Source organism: Clytia hemisphaerica, unplaced genomic scaffold, assembly GCF_902728285.1.
Source record: "Clytia hemisphaerica strain Z4C2 unplaced genomic scaffold, Clytia hemisphaerica genome assembly, whole genome shotgun sequence".
In the NCBI taxonomy this organism is placed as follows: domain Eukaryota; kingdom Metazoa; phylum Cnidaria; class Hydrozoa; order Leptothecata; family Clytiidae; genus Clytia; species Clytia hemisphaerica.
The window spans coordinates 537,662-557,614 of record NW_027103734.1 but is presented as its reverse complement, the minus strand read 5'-3'; the positions used below and the strand labels follow the sequence as shown (position 1 = coordinate 557,614).

Sequence of the window (19,953 nt, the reverse complement as noted above, 5' to 3'; positions counted from 1 at the left end):
TGTTCAATGTTCTCTAGCTATCTGAAGCCTGCCAGTAAGCGGAAGGAAGTTCTTGACGTTTGAGATTTTTTGTTGTTTAGTGCTTCTTGCATGATCTGAGTAATATTAGGGAGGGGGTTAACTTGAAATTGGTTGTTAGTATGTTACGATGGACTTGATTGCGCCATGTAGGTAGCATACTCTGTAGTTCGATTTCAAGGGAAATTGGCTTTTTATCGAATAAGGGAGCGTATCGAATAGTAGAGCGTTGTTTATGAGTTTCTTGTTGACGGTAACTTTCAATATTGTCGAATAATCGAGCGTATCAAATAGTAGAAAGTAGAATTAGAGAGCGTCAACTGTATTTACAATCGAATATAATGGTGTTGCAAGCAAGAGAAAATTACTTGTTACTCGCTTACTTTTAGCATTTTGCTATAACTGCTCCCCCTTTACTGTGGTACAAAGTGCGTCTAACGTTTATCGTAACGTAGTACCCGCGTAGCGTAACTTGACGTAGCTTATACTAGACGTCACGACTAGGTTTTTGGGCTCCGAACATCAAATTTTTGGACTCACTTTAAACTTTCGAACTCCTGCAGTAGCGAAAATATCGAATTTGCGTCAAAGTACTTGAAAGGCTTCAAAGTGGAACTCACTAAGAAACGGGTGAAAAATCGCGGTTTTTGGTGAGGTGCTCGCTAAACTTGACGTAGTATGGTAATGAATTTTGACATTATCGTTACCGGGTTTCTTCACAGACAGCCTTCAGACTGGGTCAAAACGTGACAAACTTTATTTCTCAAGGACTCTCAATCACAGACTGGAAAACATTCGGAGAATTTTATTATATTAGAAAAACTTTTGTGGGAATACAAACGTATGGTTAAAGTATCTATACACCTATCTGTTTCTATTTTAGTTTATGGAGAGGGAGAACTCAAAAGAAGTAAAAAAGCCGCAGATTTTTCAATTCGATATCCAATCACTTATCAAGATTGTGAGGGGTGCAGAGAGAAAAAAATATCTGAAGTGCATCTTAAGTGTTATATACTCTTTTAACTGAGAAACAAAGTTACCGATATATTTGTCGATAAAAAACCCGCCACTCTCAGCAAAGTTTATTACATAAAGCAGTTTCACAAGACTTTATTAACGAAGAACGCTATTGGAAAGATTTTTAAACAACCTAACGTTTCGCACTTCATCACATTTTATGCAATTTGGATAAATTCAAACGTTTATTTTCGAATGTTTTGATTTTTTTGGAGTGTTTTGGTTGTATTCAATTTACTATGAAAAGTATGGATTGGCGATTGGTTTGGATCTCGGCGTACATTTTGGTCAGCTTTCTGTGCCTTTGTGGAGCCCAAAGTTTTCCAGGTAAGGCGCAATTATTTTAGTATTCTTTTCCCCTGCGGACGTTTTAAATGTTTTAAAGAAAGATATGTCAAAAGCAGCGCACCGGCTAAAATAGGTTGAGGTGACGCCTTAAAGGGACATATAAGTAGTAAAATGTAAACATTGCGCGAGCCACGTTTCATTAATAAGAACAATTAAAATTACGTGCCCAAAACAAACTTATGAAACAATTGAAACAATCAAAATCAGCCATATTTGTTTTGATTTTTTATTTTGACATGTGACATTTGTTTTGATTTTGTATCCCGCTGCATACGGTTTGTTTACAAATTCCATTAGTACTTTTATGCCCCTTTAAGGTCTAACAGAGCGCTTGTACGCCTACCCTTTTAAGGACGGATGAGTGACGGTGAAAAATGCCGATCATCGCCGTCCTCAGTGAGCCAGCATCTAGACATATCAAAAAATAACCGTCTCCGCTGTTGAAAATTACAATATAGAATTGATCGCGTAGTGCAGAGGTAGAGCATTCGGCTACTTTGCGCAAGGTTGTTAGTTCAATCCCAACAAGGTCATACAAAGGACCTTTTATATCTCCTTAACTCGAACAGAACAATGCTCCCTTCAGGTGAAAAACCCTTGTAAAGAAATCTATAAAACTCATTTTACATAACTTGAACAAGACTCTTCGTGCTAAATTTACGATTGCAGTCGAGAGCGACCCAAAGGCTCCCTTTTCTCCAGCTGTCTAGTGGAGGCCGCCACTCCTTTTTCCCTGAATTTCTCCACTTACCCTTGATCCGTCTCAAATACTATTTTGAAAATCTTTGGTATGACCCGGCTGGGGCTCGAATCCACAACCTTTCGCACCGTTGCTGGATGCTCTACCTTCATGCTACGGCCGTATTCTCATAGTATACCCCTTCCTATACTTGGAAAGAAGTGTTGACATACAGTAAATTAACCTTCTTCAACCACGCCTTCTCTTCTATACGTGATTGAAATATAACCAACCACTTTTTTCAGAGCGGTTTAGCACTTTCTAATATGCTATTCACGGTTTACTCTATTTCAAGGTTTTGGCCACGAACGCCCTGTAGATTTTAAATGTCATCGTTAAGGTTAAAGTTATAGTTAAACTTTTGATAGGAAATTATTTACCTGGGAGAGAATGGACCCAAAAGGTCTCCTTTTTAGTTTTCCAAAACTTGAATTAGATTTTTCCCGGGGGGGGGGGGGGCACGCGATTTTGAAACGACGGTATGTGCCGCGCAAAATCGTACCCTTACAATGCAGTTCAATATGGCTGAAAAGGTACCCTTTCAGTGCACTTTCTCTTGATTTGCCCAACCCTTACAGTGCACTGTATTTCTCAGCTATAAATCTGTGTGAAAAAAGAAGCTTGGGAAATTTTCTGTTTTAAAGAAAAACTGGAAAAATATTCTTGTCAGCTGTAATTATCAGACAAAAGAAACTTTTTAAAACAGACGAGAAGTAAAAACCTTTCTTTTTATCAATTATTTTGAATTTGTTTTAAAATTCGACCCTTGCAGTGCAATCTCACAGAAACACGCCCTTACAGTGCATTTTGGGATACTGAAAAAATCCCACCCTTAAGCGCAGCACATGACGTAGGCCAGATCATATAAGTGCCCCCCCCGTGGATTTTTCAACAAATTTTTTGTAACCCTCTCTAAGAGAGATTTTTGAAAAGTGTGAAGTGTGATAAAAGGTACACTTGTCGGTTGTACATAAGCGTAACTTGTCTGTAAATAGACCTAATATCTACGGAAATTACAAAATTCATCACCGCGCTATACGTTATACATGAGATACACTCTTGTACAGAGTGAACCGTAGCCTGTTGTGTTGCTTAAAGGTTTTATTTTTTTATAAGTTTTCCCGTTTCATATCAGGTCTATTGTTTCATTGTGCTGATATAAGCAAAAAAATGTTTTTCTTTTTCTATCTCTGACCAATCCTGCTCCACATCCGTGTCAATTTAATATAAAAAAGCTTGTAAATTAAAATTGATTAGTAAGCAAACAATAGCACTTTTATTCAAAAACAAAACCTTTAATCTACTGTTAATAATGACCCATCCTGTATACACTGAAGCAAAAGAAGCCTCACTAACTGCTGATTCTTAGAAAAAAACCTCAAGTAGGGATGTATCGTTGAGTTTCAATTTCAAAAACCGAAAAGAAAAAATAAAAATAAAAAAAATCAATGGCCGTGTTTTTTTATTACCGTGCGATACATTTTTCGAAATGAGGCGATAGATTTTACGTTCAATGCATCGTTTGTGTGAAAATCACATGGGTCGTTCGATTTCGGATGGGGAATCTGCGGCCTCATTTCACATCCAAGAGATTGCTCTATAGCCTTTGGCTTGAAACTCGAGATGAATGTTCTTGGGTGTTAAATAGAAGGGTCTTAAAACTGCTGGAAGGCCTGACACACCTCTTCGGACAAAGCTCTAGTCTAATCTAGCTTAAACCACGAGCTTTAAAAAACTTGTCAATTGTTTTGGTGAAAAGCAAATAGACATTTGCAACCAGATGTCAGAATACGGCAACGCATTTTATATCTCCGTGATTATCGGGTTTATTACAGTCAAATTCACGTTAAGGATGAAAATTAAGCCAAATTGTTGCGTATTAAAAAATTAAAATTTACGGTAAAAATGCAATATAACTTACAGTAAGATGAAAAGCGGAAACTTTGCAATAGATTGCAGCTTTTCACCGTGAAATTGCCCATAGTGCCACGGTGAAAAGCTGCAATCTATTGCAAAGTTTCCGCTTTTCATCTTACTGTAAGTTATATTGCATTTTTACCGTAAATTGAGCCAAAATGTCACGTTAATTTTTTCTACTCTGTGGTAGTAAAGATCACGTTTTTCTCAGCAGAATGCTTGCCTATCAATGCCTTATCTTTTTCATTTGTGGTATTCTGCGAGACTAATTGATATATGATACTTCGGCCAAAGCAAAAGTTATCTTTCCAAATTGAATTATGGTTGACTTGACTAAGCTATTTCAAGGCTTTTGCAAAACTCGAATGTTTTTATTATCTTGGACTTTTGATCTTTCATTTTGAGTGTTTTTTTTTTGTTATTTGTCTGATCTAGTGAATTTCAATAAAAGAATTCGCAAACTGTCTGTTGCACTGTCCCCTCTGTATGATAGGCTTAAGTTTTGGCATTTTAAAAACTCCTCCCATCCTTCGATATCATTGCAATCCTTGTTTGAAATGTTTCAATATTCTTAAGTTGAAAAATAATGATATCCATATTCAAGATAACATTGAAGAATTCTTAAAGAATTGAGACATGGGCCAGTGATTATTCTTAGAACCAAAAGTCCCAATCTTTTATTTATCCTCTATTTTATCCTTTATCATTTCGGTCACTTTAAAATCTAATTTTTTTTTTTAATTACATTTACCTCTGTTTTACAGGAACTAACCGTAAACTGCCGGATTTGAAGCCTTTGGACGAGATAGCACAAAAGAACAAACACTGCGCCATTAAACAGATCAAATGGTGGTTGACGCCCTCTGATATCGTCTACAATTGCTCGCTATGTAAGTTTCACATTTTCTTTTTTCCAATATAGTGTGTCCAGTGGGGGGAGCAACGCTTGTGAGGTCTTAGATTTAGAATGTCGTGGAAACGACGTGACGTCAAGAATGCTACCATGAACCCAAAGTGAACCTTTATCAAGCTATGTTCAATTCGAAAAAAATGGGTTGAGCGTTTAACTTAATTTACACTGTGCCCATCGAGTTTTCAGATTCTTTCAAGGGTTTTTATACAGTATTAGAAAAGTCACAGGGTTTCATTTTGAGGAGGGAACATTTTCTAAAGCATATTCTGGCTAATTCACAGAAGTTTTTCGGCGGAAAGCAAAGGATCACTAAATTCCTTCAAAACCATTAGATTTTTGCCTCTACGAAGATAGTTGTCAAATCGTTTTTCCAAATTAGGCAGTGCGTACCTTGGAATATTTCTGCAAGCGAATAATTAAAAAATGTCCAAAGATATAACAAACTTTACTTGGACAGAAAAGCAGCCGGTCTTTGAAACGGTCTTTTTAACGACTTTTCCCGGCCATTTCATTATCACTCAAAGCTCAAAATTAATTTCTTTTTGGATTTTGATCAGATTGGTATTAACGTCTTTAACATTGCAGGGGGGGGGATGATTGCATAATTATGTCCGGTAGATTTTAGTCACAAACTTAAAAATGACGTATCCTTTGACCTCATTAGACATTCAATATTAACGATTTTGTCCTATAGATCTTTGTTAAAAGAATTCAACATATTGATTTGACCCGATTTGACTTTAATAGATGTTTGTGGTTATACTGAAATTTTTATCTCACGGGAAAATGAAAAAACCGGCTCATGTATCGCGTTGTCCTTTGTTTCTCCATAACCATGATTTTGGATTCTATGCAATAAATTCTGGGTCAAAAAGAAACATTACGACAATAAACGGACCTGGTGGAGAGTGAATATCTCTGTTTGAATTCTTTGTGTGGAAAATATCATACTCACCCGTATGTCCCATTTATGTTCGTCGCTCACATTTTCAATGTGTTTTTTTGTATGGATAAGTTATTGTTGTTATAAATCATATGTTATGTAGAATAACCCTGTTTTTTTCTATTTCCATACTGAAATGTAAAAAAGAAACATTACCCTGAAATGTAAAGTGAACCTTAGATGCACACTAATCTCCATGCAGATTCTGATACTCCACGCATGACACGTTTCACTCTAAAGGTCATGGCTCCGAAAGAAAATCTGCCCAGGTTAGGGCACCGCTTTGATCTTTTTCATCCAAGTTTGGGATGAATATTAAATGAGTTTTTGAACGCGGTGATTGGCTAAAACAAAAAATCGCACAAAATCAAAAGCCAATCTCAATTTTGGTGCGGAAAAACGGAATTTAGCAAAAAAAAGTGCGGAATTTCAGAATTGGCAAAAAATATTCAAAACTCGTGGAATTTTTGACAAAAATCTTGAATTTCAAAGGAATTTTCGGTGGCGGAATCTCGGTTCATTTTTAGACGGTTTGACGGAAATTGGAGAAAAAATTGGTGGAATTGCGGAATCGGGTACCCCTGAACCCCCCCCCCGAGAAGATGATCTGTAACGAGATTAGATAAAAAATGAACACTAACAAGCTCAAAAATACAGCACATGTGAGTTTCCAAATATCGACCAGAAATGGCGACCACGACCGGGGATCAGATAAATTTGGGTTATCGAGTTTATCTGCTCTGTCCTCCGTAGAGAATGCATTAGTTAACACAATTATACCCTGTTTGGCCTGTTACAAGCTTAGCATGTTAAAGGCGCGGCTATAGACTATTACTTTAACTCCCTCCATACTTTTGCCTTATTGTCATATTGAAGCTCTTATTTCAAAGACTGAGCGTTAAATGTTTTCTAGCGTACAGTAGATAAAGTTTGAAGAAATGTTCTTCTTGCCGAAATCTCAAGGGCTTGTATTGACACGGGGTGCATTGTGTCAGTGCTAACCCAGGTGTCGCTTCATAAGCTTAGCATATTAAAGGTGTGGTGATACGCTATAACTTTAAAGCCCTCTGGCGGATTTAAGACAATAGATCAAGTACGTCGGAAACATGCGAAGGAGTGCAATGCTCGTTAAAAGGCAGTAAAATTACAATTATAAATCTCTTCCTCTGATAAGTTCGACATGGGCTGCGTTTAGACCAGCCTGGCATTTGTAATTGCTTGCATTATTCTTTTGAATTCTATTGTTCCGCGCAATTGTTCGGTTTGTCAAATGCCTAATGATGCCAGCGTGTTGGCATTTCGTTGGCATTTGAAATGCCATTTTACTACTTACTTACTGCACGATTTAACGTCCGTGATTCCCAGCATCTGGGGTTGGACGCCTTCCTCTAATGATTGAACGCCAGGCTGCACGATCATTAGTCATGTCGACAGTTGCATTAGCAGATTTGAGGTTGTCTTTTATATTGTCCATCCATCGTTTTTTTGGTCTGCCCAAATATTTACCTTCCACGACATGGGAAAGGATTTTCTTTTGCCAACAATCTTCATCCATACGTTGGACATGGCCAAACCAGCGTAGCCTACCTTGGCGTAGCAAAATGTCAATTGAATCAACGCCAAGCCTACCCCTAAGAGCAGTCATAGAGATTCTTTCTGACAAACGTATCGAACAGATCCACCTGACCATAGCATTATCATTGCGAATAAGTCTGTTACAATCATCCACAGTTACAGCCCAAGTTGAGCTCGCATGCAACATGACACCTCTCACAGCCGATGAGAATACACGACCACGACACTTGATGGGAATACTTTTATTTGTTAAAATGGGAAGCAACTCCCTGAATTTCTTCCATGCTGATTTGATACGCGAAGTAATGGCATCAAAACAGCCACCATTGTTACCAAACATATCACCAAGATAACAAAAAGTCTGAACAACTTCAAGATTAGAACCATCTATGGCAAAAATACTAGGTGGAGGTACAACAACAGGATTTAAACAGGCTGGACAAACATAATTCAAGTCTTCCTTCAGGCGACCTTTTATCCCGGAGCAGCGTTTGTGTATGTAGCATTGACAGCTGCTACATAGAATAGAGTTGCTTCCTACACCCTTATAACAAACACCACAAGGCCATTTACTTAATTTTTGTCTTTCACTCTGGCCATTTTTACAATGCATAACCTTGGTCTTACGAGTGTTAACACGAAGACCTTTAGCTTCAATTCCTTGCTTCCAATGAGCAAGCTTTGACAAGAGTTCATCCTTTGTTTCTGCGATAATAACAAGATCATCAGCGTACAGTAATTCCCATGGACAGCCAGTTCGAAATTCTCGGGACAGAGCCTCCATGACAATTATGAACAACAGAGGACCTAGGACTGAGCCTTGATGGACACCAACATTTACGTTGAATTCTTCACTAAACTGACCATTGATCCGGACACACGATCTTGGACCATTATACATCGCTTGGACAGTTTGTACAATCCATTCAGGGACACCAAGGCTACGCATAGCCCACCATAGTATTTTCCTTGGTATGCGATCAAAAGCCTTTTCCAGATCTACAAAAGCGAAGAAAATATCTTTCCTTTTGCCTAGATATTTTTCTTGTAGCTGGCGAAGAATAAAAATAGCATCAGTCGTACCACGACCGGGCATGAAGCCAAACTGCATCTCATCGATTGAGATTTGCTCTCTGATAAGAGTTTCAAGAATACGCTCAAGAACTTTAAGTAAGACTTCAAGCAACTTAAGACCACGATAGTTGCCACACTCAAGTGAGTCACCTTTGCCTTTGTATAAACTGATGATGAAAGATTCATTCCATTCAGCGGGAACTTTACCTTCACGAATAACCTTGATAATTTTGAGCAAAGGAATCCCCTTTTCTGGCATTTCAAATCAAACAAAGGAACCAAAACAAAGAGAAAAAATGACATTTTTGATTTTTTAAAGAATTTGCACGTTTTTTATTCAATTCTTTCTATAGATTGTAAAGTTTGCAAGATTTGCCATAGCCTAGCCCTACGGCAAAGAGTTTCCGTCTTAATGACTGCAGTTTTTGAGAAATTCATGCTTTCATCGTTTGATCTGTCAAAGTTGAACTTGAGGGAATCACCTTTGACCAGCGGCCGAGGCAGTGGATTGTGTCACTTCGTAGGGCACCCCTTAGATCAGGGCAAATTTTTGATATTATGCTCCTAATAGGGTGTAGAATTGACAAAAAAAATTTGCCCTTCGAATCTCCTGCAGTTTTCGAGTGAATCGATTTTTAGTTAATCGATAGAACTTATCAAGGGTCCCTTTACTAACGGTTTTTTTGAAGTCTGAAAATCAAATATCTGAGACTACAAACGGATTCAGCGTGAAAAGTAGATAAAGAAAATGGGGTTATTTGTTAAGTTTCGACCACCTGGTGCCGAGAAATGGCATTTTTAAGGCGAAAAATCGACGTTTTTGGCGTTTTCCGATGACGGAGCATTTGAGATTTCGAAAACCATTTTTAAGGCCTTTTTTGAATCTCGGACGCTGGTCTACATGAGCAAATGCCAAATTACAAATGCCAGTTGGTCTAAACGCAGCCCATGGTCTAAAACCGACTATGTAAGACCTCCATTGAAACTCTTATTCCAACTCGTTTGAGTGTGACGTTCAAATGCCTTTTAACGACTTGAATGACTTTTGTGTCGCTAATAGTAGACCAAACTATCGGCCTAAGAAGGTTTTTTCTGCAAGTTTCTATTATAAATAACTATTAAAGCTAATGATCTTGTCAGTCTACTATGACCTTTTAAGTGATTAAAGCTGACCGTCGTGAGCTCTCAAACGAGATTTTAGTGATATTCAGAATTAAAGCAACTATCAAATAACGTCTGTATATAACAGTATCTATTTTGACACAAAATTGACTTTTTTCGTTCTTTTGGCCAAAATTGTGGTTAGAAATATCAAGAATTTTTTTTTATGTTGGTCGGGTTGATAAAATAAGTTTAATGGCTGGATATCAATGTAAGAAAAAAAGGTTGACAAATGATTGAGAAATAATTTCGTTAACACAATTTGCTGCACCTTATTGTGTGTGATTTTTTTGGAGTTTTTACTTTCGATGCAATAATATTCCAGTTACTGATGATTGATTTCGATAAAAGTCTTCAAACTAATTTGAACTGAATGGCTATGTTTTTTGTTGAAACCTACTTTGACAGACATTTTCATATCAAGGTACAAGGGGTTTCAATGAATGTGCCCTTGTTTTTCGTGGCATATATTTCGGCATAAAGCTGGCCGTAAATTTTACTTTCAATATAGTTTTTGTCTAAAAAACCACGCAAACCGTGAAAGCCCTGGTTTGGCCGGTCCACTTTTCACCCTGCCTATTCTAATTATGAATTAAAGTTTGCAGAAAAATTGGCATTCTAAAGTCAATGCAATGTCTTTTTTCTGGTGTCAATGCAATGACTTATTCAATCATTTTCAAGTATAGTTTCAACTGCAAACTTTCTGCCCACTCTTTCCTTACTCTAACAAATACAATAGGCAAGGCAGAAATTTGACCGTCTAAACTAGACTTACGTAAGATAAAGGTGGGTAATTTGAAGCTAATCTTGAAATTACAAATTTCGTTTCACTCAGGGTTACTTTTCCATAAAATATTATACTATTACCTTAATATTAGACCCCAATGTTCCGCAAGCTAGAAATCCAGCGTCACTTCATAATAATGTAATTATCACGAAGCAATTTTTTTCATCTCACCATTGGAGGATCAAAGCATTTGACCTTTGAATCTTTTTTACAGAATTCGGATAAATCTATGGTCAGAAAAGATAATCATTTTTGATCAAATCAGAAGTGAATCAATTTTTTTGTTAAATTTACTTGATGACATGCTAACCGCAATGAAACACCTCCGAATTTCTTAACATGATTATCTTATGTGACTGGCTTTTCCCACAAATTTGTCATTGTATATTCGTAAACTAATCTGACGGGAATGTTTTAAATCTGGTACAACAAATATACATCAAGAAATTTACCAACAAAGATTGGAGTTTAAAGATATTTTGCTTTGGTACAGTGACTGCAATACCTGATTTTCCCAAGTCATCTATCTAATTGGAACGTTTTCAAAATACACTGACTTTAAGTAGGTTCTTTCGGGGGATGGACTTTAGACCAAATACATAACCTCTTTAGGCGTTTGAAAAGGTTAATTAAATTTTGTGGTCAAAGCAAGAGTTAATTTCAGGAAAGAAAAGAAATCAGATCATCAAAAAGCTTGGTCGCTAAATATCATTCTTCTTACAAAATTTCAGAGTAGAGTAAAAGCAACATACCAACAAAATTACCACAAAATAAAGAATGCAGAAATAATTTCTCTAGCACAAAAAGTTTTAATTTCTTCACTGGTAATGACCATATTTGACATCTCCAACAAAAACAACAATGTGTTGGAATAGAAATGGTGCACATTTCTCAATTGGTTCTATGTACGTTTTATTGGTCGATGGTAGCTCTGCAACTTACTCATGCTCAATTTTGGAGGAGAAACGAAGAATTACCTCCAGGCTGGGACTGGAATTTTTGGGACATGCCACGCAGGTTAAGTAAGTATTATCATCAACACCCTATCACCAAACTGAAAACTTATTACTGTCAGAAGTTTATATTTAAGAGATTTGATTGATGTAAGAAAAGTAACAAAAAGCCAGGTTAGAGTTTGGAATCTACTTTAGGCTTAACTTTGCTTTTCACCATTCAATCAATCAAAGAGTTTTAAGATTTTAATGTTAAAGCTTTCGTACCATTTTAAAATGTATTGTAGATTATGTTTGCAATTTTAAAAACATTTCTTTCCCTCGAAGAACAGACTTCAATCTTCATCAACATAAACTTCAAGCGATTTCAATAGTAGGGTTGCTATCATTTGTTTTATAAGTTGCTTTGACTACCGTTCATAAATAAGGCTAAGACATCAGATTTGAGGGGTTGACATTATTTGATGGGCCGATTTGGCTAGTAATCAAGCAATGGTGTCTAATAATAAGGTTTGTTTATGTAAGGAATGCGATCAAACCTTAATCCGATCAATATACAAGTTTTGGTTCGTTGGAACAATGCAAACACCGGATTACTTACACATAATCCGATTTTAATGCTGAATTAATCCCGATATACTTTTTTATAAGAATACGATAAGAAAATTTATATTCAATCAAGGAAAGACTTGAGTTAGTGGTAAGGTCTTCAGAAATCTATAGAAATTATTCTTCCTGTGTTAAGCTTGTTAAAATGTTAAGCCTCGAAGTTGAAGGTTTCTCTTTCAACTATTTTTGTCATTGATTTTACTCTGTTGAATTTGGTTTCCAAAAGTGTTTCCATGTCATCCAGTCACCAGTACAGGTAGATAATTAGGGTACGGCTTTTTTCACAGATTACTAACATTCTCAAAGACATCCAGTGGAGGTCATCTACAAAACCTCATTATGTCTATAAAGGGTACAAATCTATCAGAGGATAACGACAGCCTACCTGAAGTGGAATGTATACCCCATCCAGACTCCCTGGATTTGATTGGAAAAAGGGAAAGTTTGTTGAACTTCATTTGGTGGGTTTTCGACAAGCCTTTTCAAGCCTCGTCCAACACAGATTTCGTTTTCCACCTCTCGAAGACGGTGTAACAAATATCATTCTTATAAATTGTTTATCCAACGTAATCCATGTTTAGATATGAGATGCGATAATGTGTTTAATCTTTGGCTTAAGAAGTATTTGTTTACACTCTTGCACGCTTTGTAGCTGCTGGAGATTAGTGTATTTTTCTAGTCTATATAATAAAATCATGAATGTTGATTGCTTGTATTTAAAGTTTAAGTTTGTTATCTTAGATCACCCCATATACAATTTTAAAGATCCTGCATTTGCATACTTTTAAAAGGCTTCAATCTGAGGGGTTCTGTTGTAAATTGCTTAGTTGACAAACTTCCTAAAGGTAATGAAGACCCTGCATGGTGCCTTAAATATATTTTATCATTTGGTATGCTCAGAATGCAGGCTTCTTTTATAGAAAAGCAGTAAACAAGACGATGATCCTTGTTATATCAAACATAAAATAATATTTAAACATAAGAAATTAGACGTCTTGAGAAAAAGTTTATTTTTGCGAGTCTAGGTCTTGGATAGATTGTGATGGTTGTTCTTAAAGTTGTAGAATTTCAAGGAAAGTCGCCAATATCAGATTTCTTGGGATTGCACCGGATTTGTAGCTTAGTTTGAGCAGTTAGAACATAACAGGGGCTCTCTATATTTACCAAGTTTTTGTGCAGTGCCAAAGTCACAGGACAATGATGGAATTTTTAGGAGCGACAGAAATATGGTACTAAAAAAGCCCTTTTCACTCATTCTTTGTCTTGACTATTTTTTCATTTGATTCATCATCTGTATGCTTTTTCAGACATCAATCCTGAATAAAGAAGGTCCCAGTGTCTATACAAGTGTATCAGTCAACAAATCTTTTGGCCGTCCCTTAAAAAAACACTTTACTTAAAATTTTTGGGCACCTTTAGTCTCGTCACTGATTTCTCCTGACTTTTTCGCAAGTCCCCTTTACGTGAAATCAACCTAACCGCTTTAACCTGAGTAGGTGTCTAAGAATTAACTCTCATCTCCCATGTTTTGTTTCAGAAAGTGTGTATTCTATTCTTTTGGGAATGGAATAGACCTTCAAAAAGACTGATGACTCTCTTAAAGTGTTGCGTTGGGGGTGGAGTGGGTTTATTGTTTACTACCGCCCTCACGACTTAAGCACCCAGAAAGGACATGGATTTTTTTCGAGTTATGAATGAATATTTCAGGAGATTTTTTGACTTTCCCAAAGATCTTAAGGCGTGATGCGTCAACACTTGAAAAACATCTCAGCATCATGGTGTCTTGCTCTTTTAGATGAAGTGGTAAACCTTAACCATGAGGACAAACTCAAACACTTTGGTCACAATTGAACCAATAATTTCAATCAAATTATCTCCCAAACACCCGCTGTCGAGAAGGAGGTCCTTAAAGTCATTAAAACTTTAAACGAAACCACTTCACAAAAGTACTAATAATGAATTAAAGCTTTTAAATTGCATAGATTTTCTCTTAAGCTGTGAAATGTTCTAAATAGAACGCCTTATTTCATACTTGCATAAAATGCCTCGTTTAGCTCTACCAGATGGGATTACCGGCGTGTTGTGGAGGGGCGGACACAGTGACACTCGTCAGATTAATTAAGCTGATATTTCTTTGATAGCTGTCGCTATTTGCGGATGAAGTCATTACTTTGAGTGGAATGGCTTGAATCCTAAGTGTTATCTTATTAGACCATGTTCAGGCGTTACGGTTTCGTATCGCCCCGGTTTGGTATTTATTACGGATAGGAAGTGTTCATACTCATTTCGGAACGTTTCGGAGAAAGAAAACGAAACAAAACAAAACCGTTTCCATCTGTTTTGCTTTGTAACGTCTTCTTTTTTGACGTTTCCAATTTTTACGTTCACACAGTGTTTCGGAACCGTATCGTTTAGGAGCGAAATGGAACATAGCGTGTGAACGTGGTCTTAGTCATTAGATTCTATGAACTCGACAGGCTGAGACGCATTAACTGGGAATAACCGTTGTCTTAGGACGCTGAAGATTTGAATATATTGCTTGGCTCATGCAATAATTACTTGCTGGAGTGATTGCAGATTGCAGAGTAAAAGAGAACAATTTCAATATCCATGTAATGCGTAATTAGTAATTTGGACATCGCTTTCTTGTCGGTTTCCTGTTGATATAGATTTTTTGAGCAAAAATAATTCGTTATTAGAGGGACAACAGACCCTGCGGAAGCGGGGAGACTGGGGAAACTTCAGCCAGTTTTGAGAAAATGAGATTTTTTTTCAAATTCCTAGCAAATTTCATATCATTTTGAGCCTTCAGCCTCTCCACTTTTACGATTGTTCCGGCCTGGACAAGCAGTCCTGACTACCACTCCTCCCCAAGAATTCGCATCGACCGTGAAATGACGGTCATTGATGGAAAAACAGGGGTGGTTTTCTGGAGAAGCCTCTCAGTTGCTTTTTGAATTTCATTTGGAACAATCCAGGGCTGAAAAAGTGACCCTCTACGTACATCTGGGTGCACGGTTCACTTTCTATATAGTTGAATTCCGAAAAATTGAAAGCGATCATAAGTCATTTTTCGGGTCGCTTAACAAACATTTTTGTTTAAGATGAGATTAGAGCGATGATGTCATGTTTCGAATGGATGAACAAAGGAGACATTGTTACGGTCATTTTTAGTCATCGAGATGATTTGTTATTTTTAGCGTGGTATTTGGTTGAAAATGTAAACAAACCCTTAAACAAGGGAAAGTCAGAATGACAGAAATTTTTTGTTGACATGTCATTTGTTTTGCGCTGTGCTGCTATGATTTTTGTGTTGATATGATGCAGGATTTCTTTTGTATATCACATAGTTTCACGATAGTATATTGCCCGTAGATACTCAGCTAATTGGAGCTTAATTGCTGGCTGATTTCTTGGGGAGTTGCTTTCATTTTCCTTGAAGTCAATATTTAATTTATGATTATTTTCAGCAAACGATTTTGTAGAATTTTTATTTATTGCGTAAACTTTCAGAAAAAGGTTGCCATTTTTACTTTTACACAGGGGGTTGTACAATATGGCGTTAGCAAAGAAAGGCTTTTCTGTTGTTAGGGCTCTGTATAGTGAGATTTCACTGGAAGAAAAAAGTTGTTTAATTTTCCTAAGATTTACGGATTTGTATGATTGTACAATCTGGTAATATGGACTGGGTTCGATAGTCTTATGTCTACAAGAAAATTGGTCAATTTAAGTCTTAAGGTTTGACATTGAAGTTATTATTTGATTGATAGAAAGAGCATGAGGAAATCTGATGATTAATCTATTAAAATGTTTGTTTACTCTCTAATTTGTGGGATATTTTAAGTGATTTTTACGGATTTAGAATTTTCTTATCAAATCCTATCTTAAATCTCTATGACTCTTGTCAACTTTATTACTCATGATAAGGTCATGAATTTGACTATTGAAGCTTGTTTTTTAAGATGGTCTCGGAGTTTTTGTGGAAAAGCGTATATCTTGTCGCAGACTTTCTAGTACTATACCTAGTTCTATGATTTGTTGTAGAACGCTTAAAAATGTTCAGCTTTTTCACTTTTAATCGGACAAAACCTATTTCAAACATTATCCAGTCGGTCTTAAAGAAAATGCAGCCTATGTCATTCGACTTCAAAATAAAGGATTTTATGGAATAAAACATGGTTAATAGCATACACTTTCGTTATAAAGGATGACCGATTCAGCCAAGTTACTGAAATTCTTTCGCCTGTATATTTATCTTCGTTCGAATCGATAGATGCGTTAATTAATTAACTTACCTGAGGAGATTAATGGATTTTTATTTCAAAAGAAGTGTATTAAATGCTTAAATGTTATTTCATGTTATTCCTTTAGATCTGAAGCAAACGTTATTCGCTAATACCTATTACATTTCGTGTCTAATTAATTTGTTTGTATGCTTCCTCGGGATCAGGTTAGTAATACTGTTGGCTGTGTTGCAGGATATTTTGCTGGTATTTTACGGCCCGTATCTTTTACGGTGTACTTGCAATAGCTGGTTGTTCAACCAAGAAATGTTACCACTTTATATGACCATATGAGAATGACAGAGTTTTATCAATCCTCGGTTGAATTGTTAATGAATATTCAACTTTTTTAGTTACTTTGTCTTTCGATAAGGAATCGAGAATATATGTTGATAAACCCCAGGATCACAGAGCTGGTTGAACCCCCATATCACAGAGTCGATGGGACCCCCGTTTCACATAGCTGGTGGGACCCCCGTTTCACAGAGCCGGTGGGGCCCCGTATCACAGAGCCGGTGGAACACCATATCACAGAACCGTTGGGATCCTGTAACACAGAGCAGATGGAACCCCCTACCCTCTGGGAATCTCGTCCCAGCTAAGAAATATGCCTTTGAAATCTTACCCAATTGAAATTAAGTTGCTCAAATCCTAACTTGGAAAAATACTGAGATTCATATGGAGCTTCAAACAATAAAAATCTCAACCATGCAAGAAAATATATATCTCTATTGTTGTTTAACACTTTCGTTACCCTACTGGCTTGAATGATCTACCGTGTCAGGGCAATTTTTTTGATGAACTAAGGTTCACAGTTTTAAAATGACTGACAGGAACTTCCTCGAATTTACATATTTACGAATTTATATATTCCAACCAATCTATCATTAAGAAGTTTGGTGAATCCATAAGCAGATGTTCACTCAAATACTGACGTCAGCTCAAATCTTTATCTATCTTTTCATCATCAGAATGAGAATTCAAACTCCTGATAAAAATCCCTTCTCAATAATTTATCCGATCTCAGACAAGTGTTATATATATGACATAGACAGCCAGACAGTAAAACTATTTTAGTTTTTAACATCATGATTATTTTAACAGACTGTCCATCATTAAAGGAGTGATCGTCATCATCTTATCAGTTTGTGATGAATTTTTCATCATCAAAATCATCAGCAGTGTCATTTTGTTTTTGATGATTATACTTAGCTCATAGTTGTTTCTCATTGGTGGTTATTTACCATAAATTCTGGTATCCATTCTGGTTTTGCAGAATTCAAAGTTCGGGCGAGAATGACATTTTCAGGCATTCTACTTTATCTAATCAGATATTTCGATTTGGGAGGGGTATAGTGACTAGTCGGGCTATTCACAAGCTTTTGGATCCTCAAGTCTTGAGTTTCATGTTAAAACTCAGAGTAAAAAGTCTACTTTCCTGTCTTGCGGTTTTTAAAATTTTGCAGGGAAATTCCAAATATTATGGCCATAGCTGTACTTTTGGTCCGTATATAGAGCATTTCCTGATTCTTCTACTTCTAAACGTATTTCCACTCGTTCTATTGGGCTTTTCAACTTTAGTTTTTCTGTCTTTTCTGTTTAGTAAGTGAGTCCAGGGAAACGCTCCTTTGTTGTACCTTACAACAGGTTATCTTACTTTGTACGAAAAAAGGCCGAAAGAACGAGAAGTTCGACAGAGACATCGCTCTTTTCCGTGTGTATTCGATTTTGACGTGTTATGTCATCGTGACTTTGTTAAGAGTAGAATATTCAGCTGCCTCTTTAATAATTTCTTTTCTGCTTGCTCGCATTTCTTTAATTCGTGAATTTTGTTTTGATTTATGTAGTGCTAAAGCTTTCTACAACTACTTAGATGTTTTATCAACTGCTTAGCGCGTCGTCGAGTCTTGCCTTGTGAATGATTTACAATTTTTGAAAGTGTTATAATGTGAAACTCAGAGTTTGAATGCATAGTGTCGAGACAACTTTTAAGGGTTGTTGTATGTAGCCCACTCTATATCTGAGTAGTTTTAGTATTACGGCAATAGCTTACACAGTGGAGGTTCTACACCTTCAACTTGCATGTGAAACCCCATTTTTTATCGAATGATTGAGAGTTCGAATTATGGAGACTGGTTTACAAAGGTTTTGTGAAGGGACCTGAAAACTTGTTCGATTTATAGAGTTTCGAGTAAGAGATTCCACTGTACTTCAAATGAAGCCTTTTGGGAAGCCCTTCGATAGTTGTTAACAAAGACTTAGATATTTTTGAGCAGGAATGAAATTTGAATCTCCTCTTACAAAACCACAAGGAGCCTCTATCACGCTGATAAAATAAACATTATATTTTGGTACCCTATGAAATCATTCTCTGCTTCCGGGAGTCAGTCTCTGTAGAAAAGCATTTTTTTCTTGTATGTTGTATTAGGTATGTGACAATCCTCGTGTTAAGCTTTATCAGAAGGGAGTTCATAAGGTTTAAAAGGGATTTAAAATCTTATTAGTAGCTTATGAAGAATTTCATTGATATTTCTGTCTCTAGTCTAAGTCTATGTCTGTCACAACATAATAGTTAAAGTGAAGGTAAAGTAATTACGATAAAAAGTCGTTGCAGCGTTTAGTAGAGTTCTAAGTTCTCGTACGGGTGACATCTTTGTATATTGTAAGATGCAATAGCCATTGGTGTGAATCTTGTGTCTTCTGGTGAAAGTTATGCTGCTTGGAACTTTTAGAAGATGTCATACAGGTCAACTACTTTCTTTGTAGTAATTCCTGGATACATTAGCTTTAACTTTGCGGGTCATTCAAATGAAATGAATTTGAATTCTCGAATTTCGAGTTCTTTAATTTTTGTCATTGCGGTTTGCGTGATGGCTTGATTGGGCCTTGATTGGGCGTAATGGTGTGATAGGGGATCATTTTCATGTGCGATCAGAGACATCGCTGGGGGTGCAATGCCTCTTGATTACCCATGATTCATTTCAACCGTAAAATGGTCTATGGGGAACAACAGATGTATGTGAGCCTTACAAATGGTCTAGATGACGAATTTTGCGAAACTGATTTTCCGCTGTAATTTTTGTTATTTTTGGCGGCACGAAACATCTATTCGTCTACATCTATGTTTAGATATCAGCGAGAAGTCATATCCCAATATTTGCAAATATTTAACAAAAAAGATGTGTTTTGTCAAACTAAAGATTACATTAGCCTTCCCTATCTCATTTTTCAGGACCAACTACATCTCTTGGCAATCTATAGGCTAGTTATCTTAAAAGGGAGGTAAATGAGTGGATTTTTTTTGTCAGATATTTTTTCTTCATCATATTGACTTTCAGATACACGTTTTTTTTATAAGAACATCCAAAATTTTTGAAGCCTTCGGATGTTGTTAACTTTTTGAATTTTAAGCCTAAAAATGTTCGTAACATGTTCTTATTTTCGCCATTTTTTGAGTATTTTCGTCCATTTTCTTAAGAAGTCGGGTGTTTTTGAGCCCGCGAAGCCTTAAAATGTTCTTAACATGTTCTTAACATTTTGGCCATCGAAGCCTTATGTTCTTATTTAGTTTGTCCTTATAAAATAAACGTGTACATATTTATCTAGGATTTGAGGG

General features: G+C 36.5%; 1 protein-coding gene across 2 annotated transcripts in view; it reads left to right on the top strand.

The window, feature by feature from the left end:
• Window positions 1-899: 899 nt before the first annotated feature.
• The window catches only part of LOC136805033 (collagen alpha-1(XV) chain-like), a 32,611-nt gene continuing 13,557 nt past the window's right edge, over window positions 900-19,953 (top strand). Inside the window, exons 1-2 of one of the 2 annotated variants that reach the window (XM_067061567.1) lie at window positions 900-1,362; window positions 4,804-4,929. In XM_067061567.1, the coding sequence (XP_066917668.1) occupies window positions 1,275-1,362; window positions 4,804-4,929 (214 nt within the window). In that variant the 5' untranslated portion in view covers window positions 900-1,274. Of the gene's footprint in view, window positions 1,363-4,803; window positions 4,930-11,295; window positions 11,515-19,953 lie in introns of those variants that run through there. The other variant, XM_067061569.1, reaches the window with a different exon arrangement.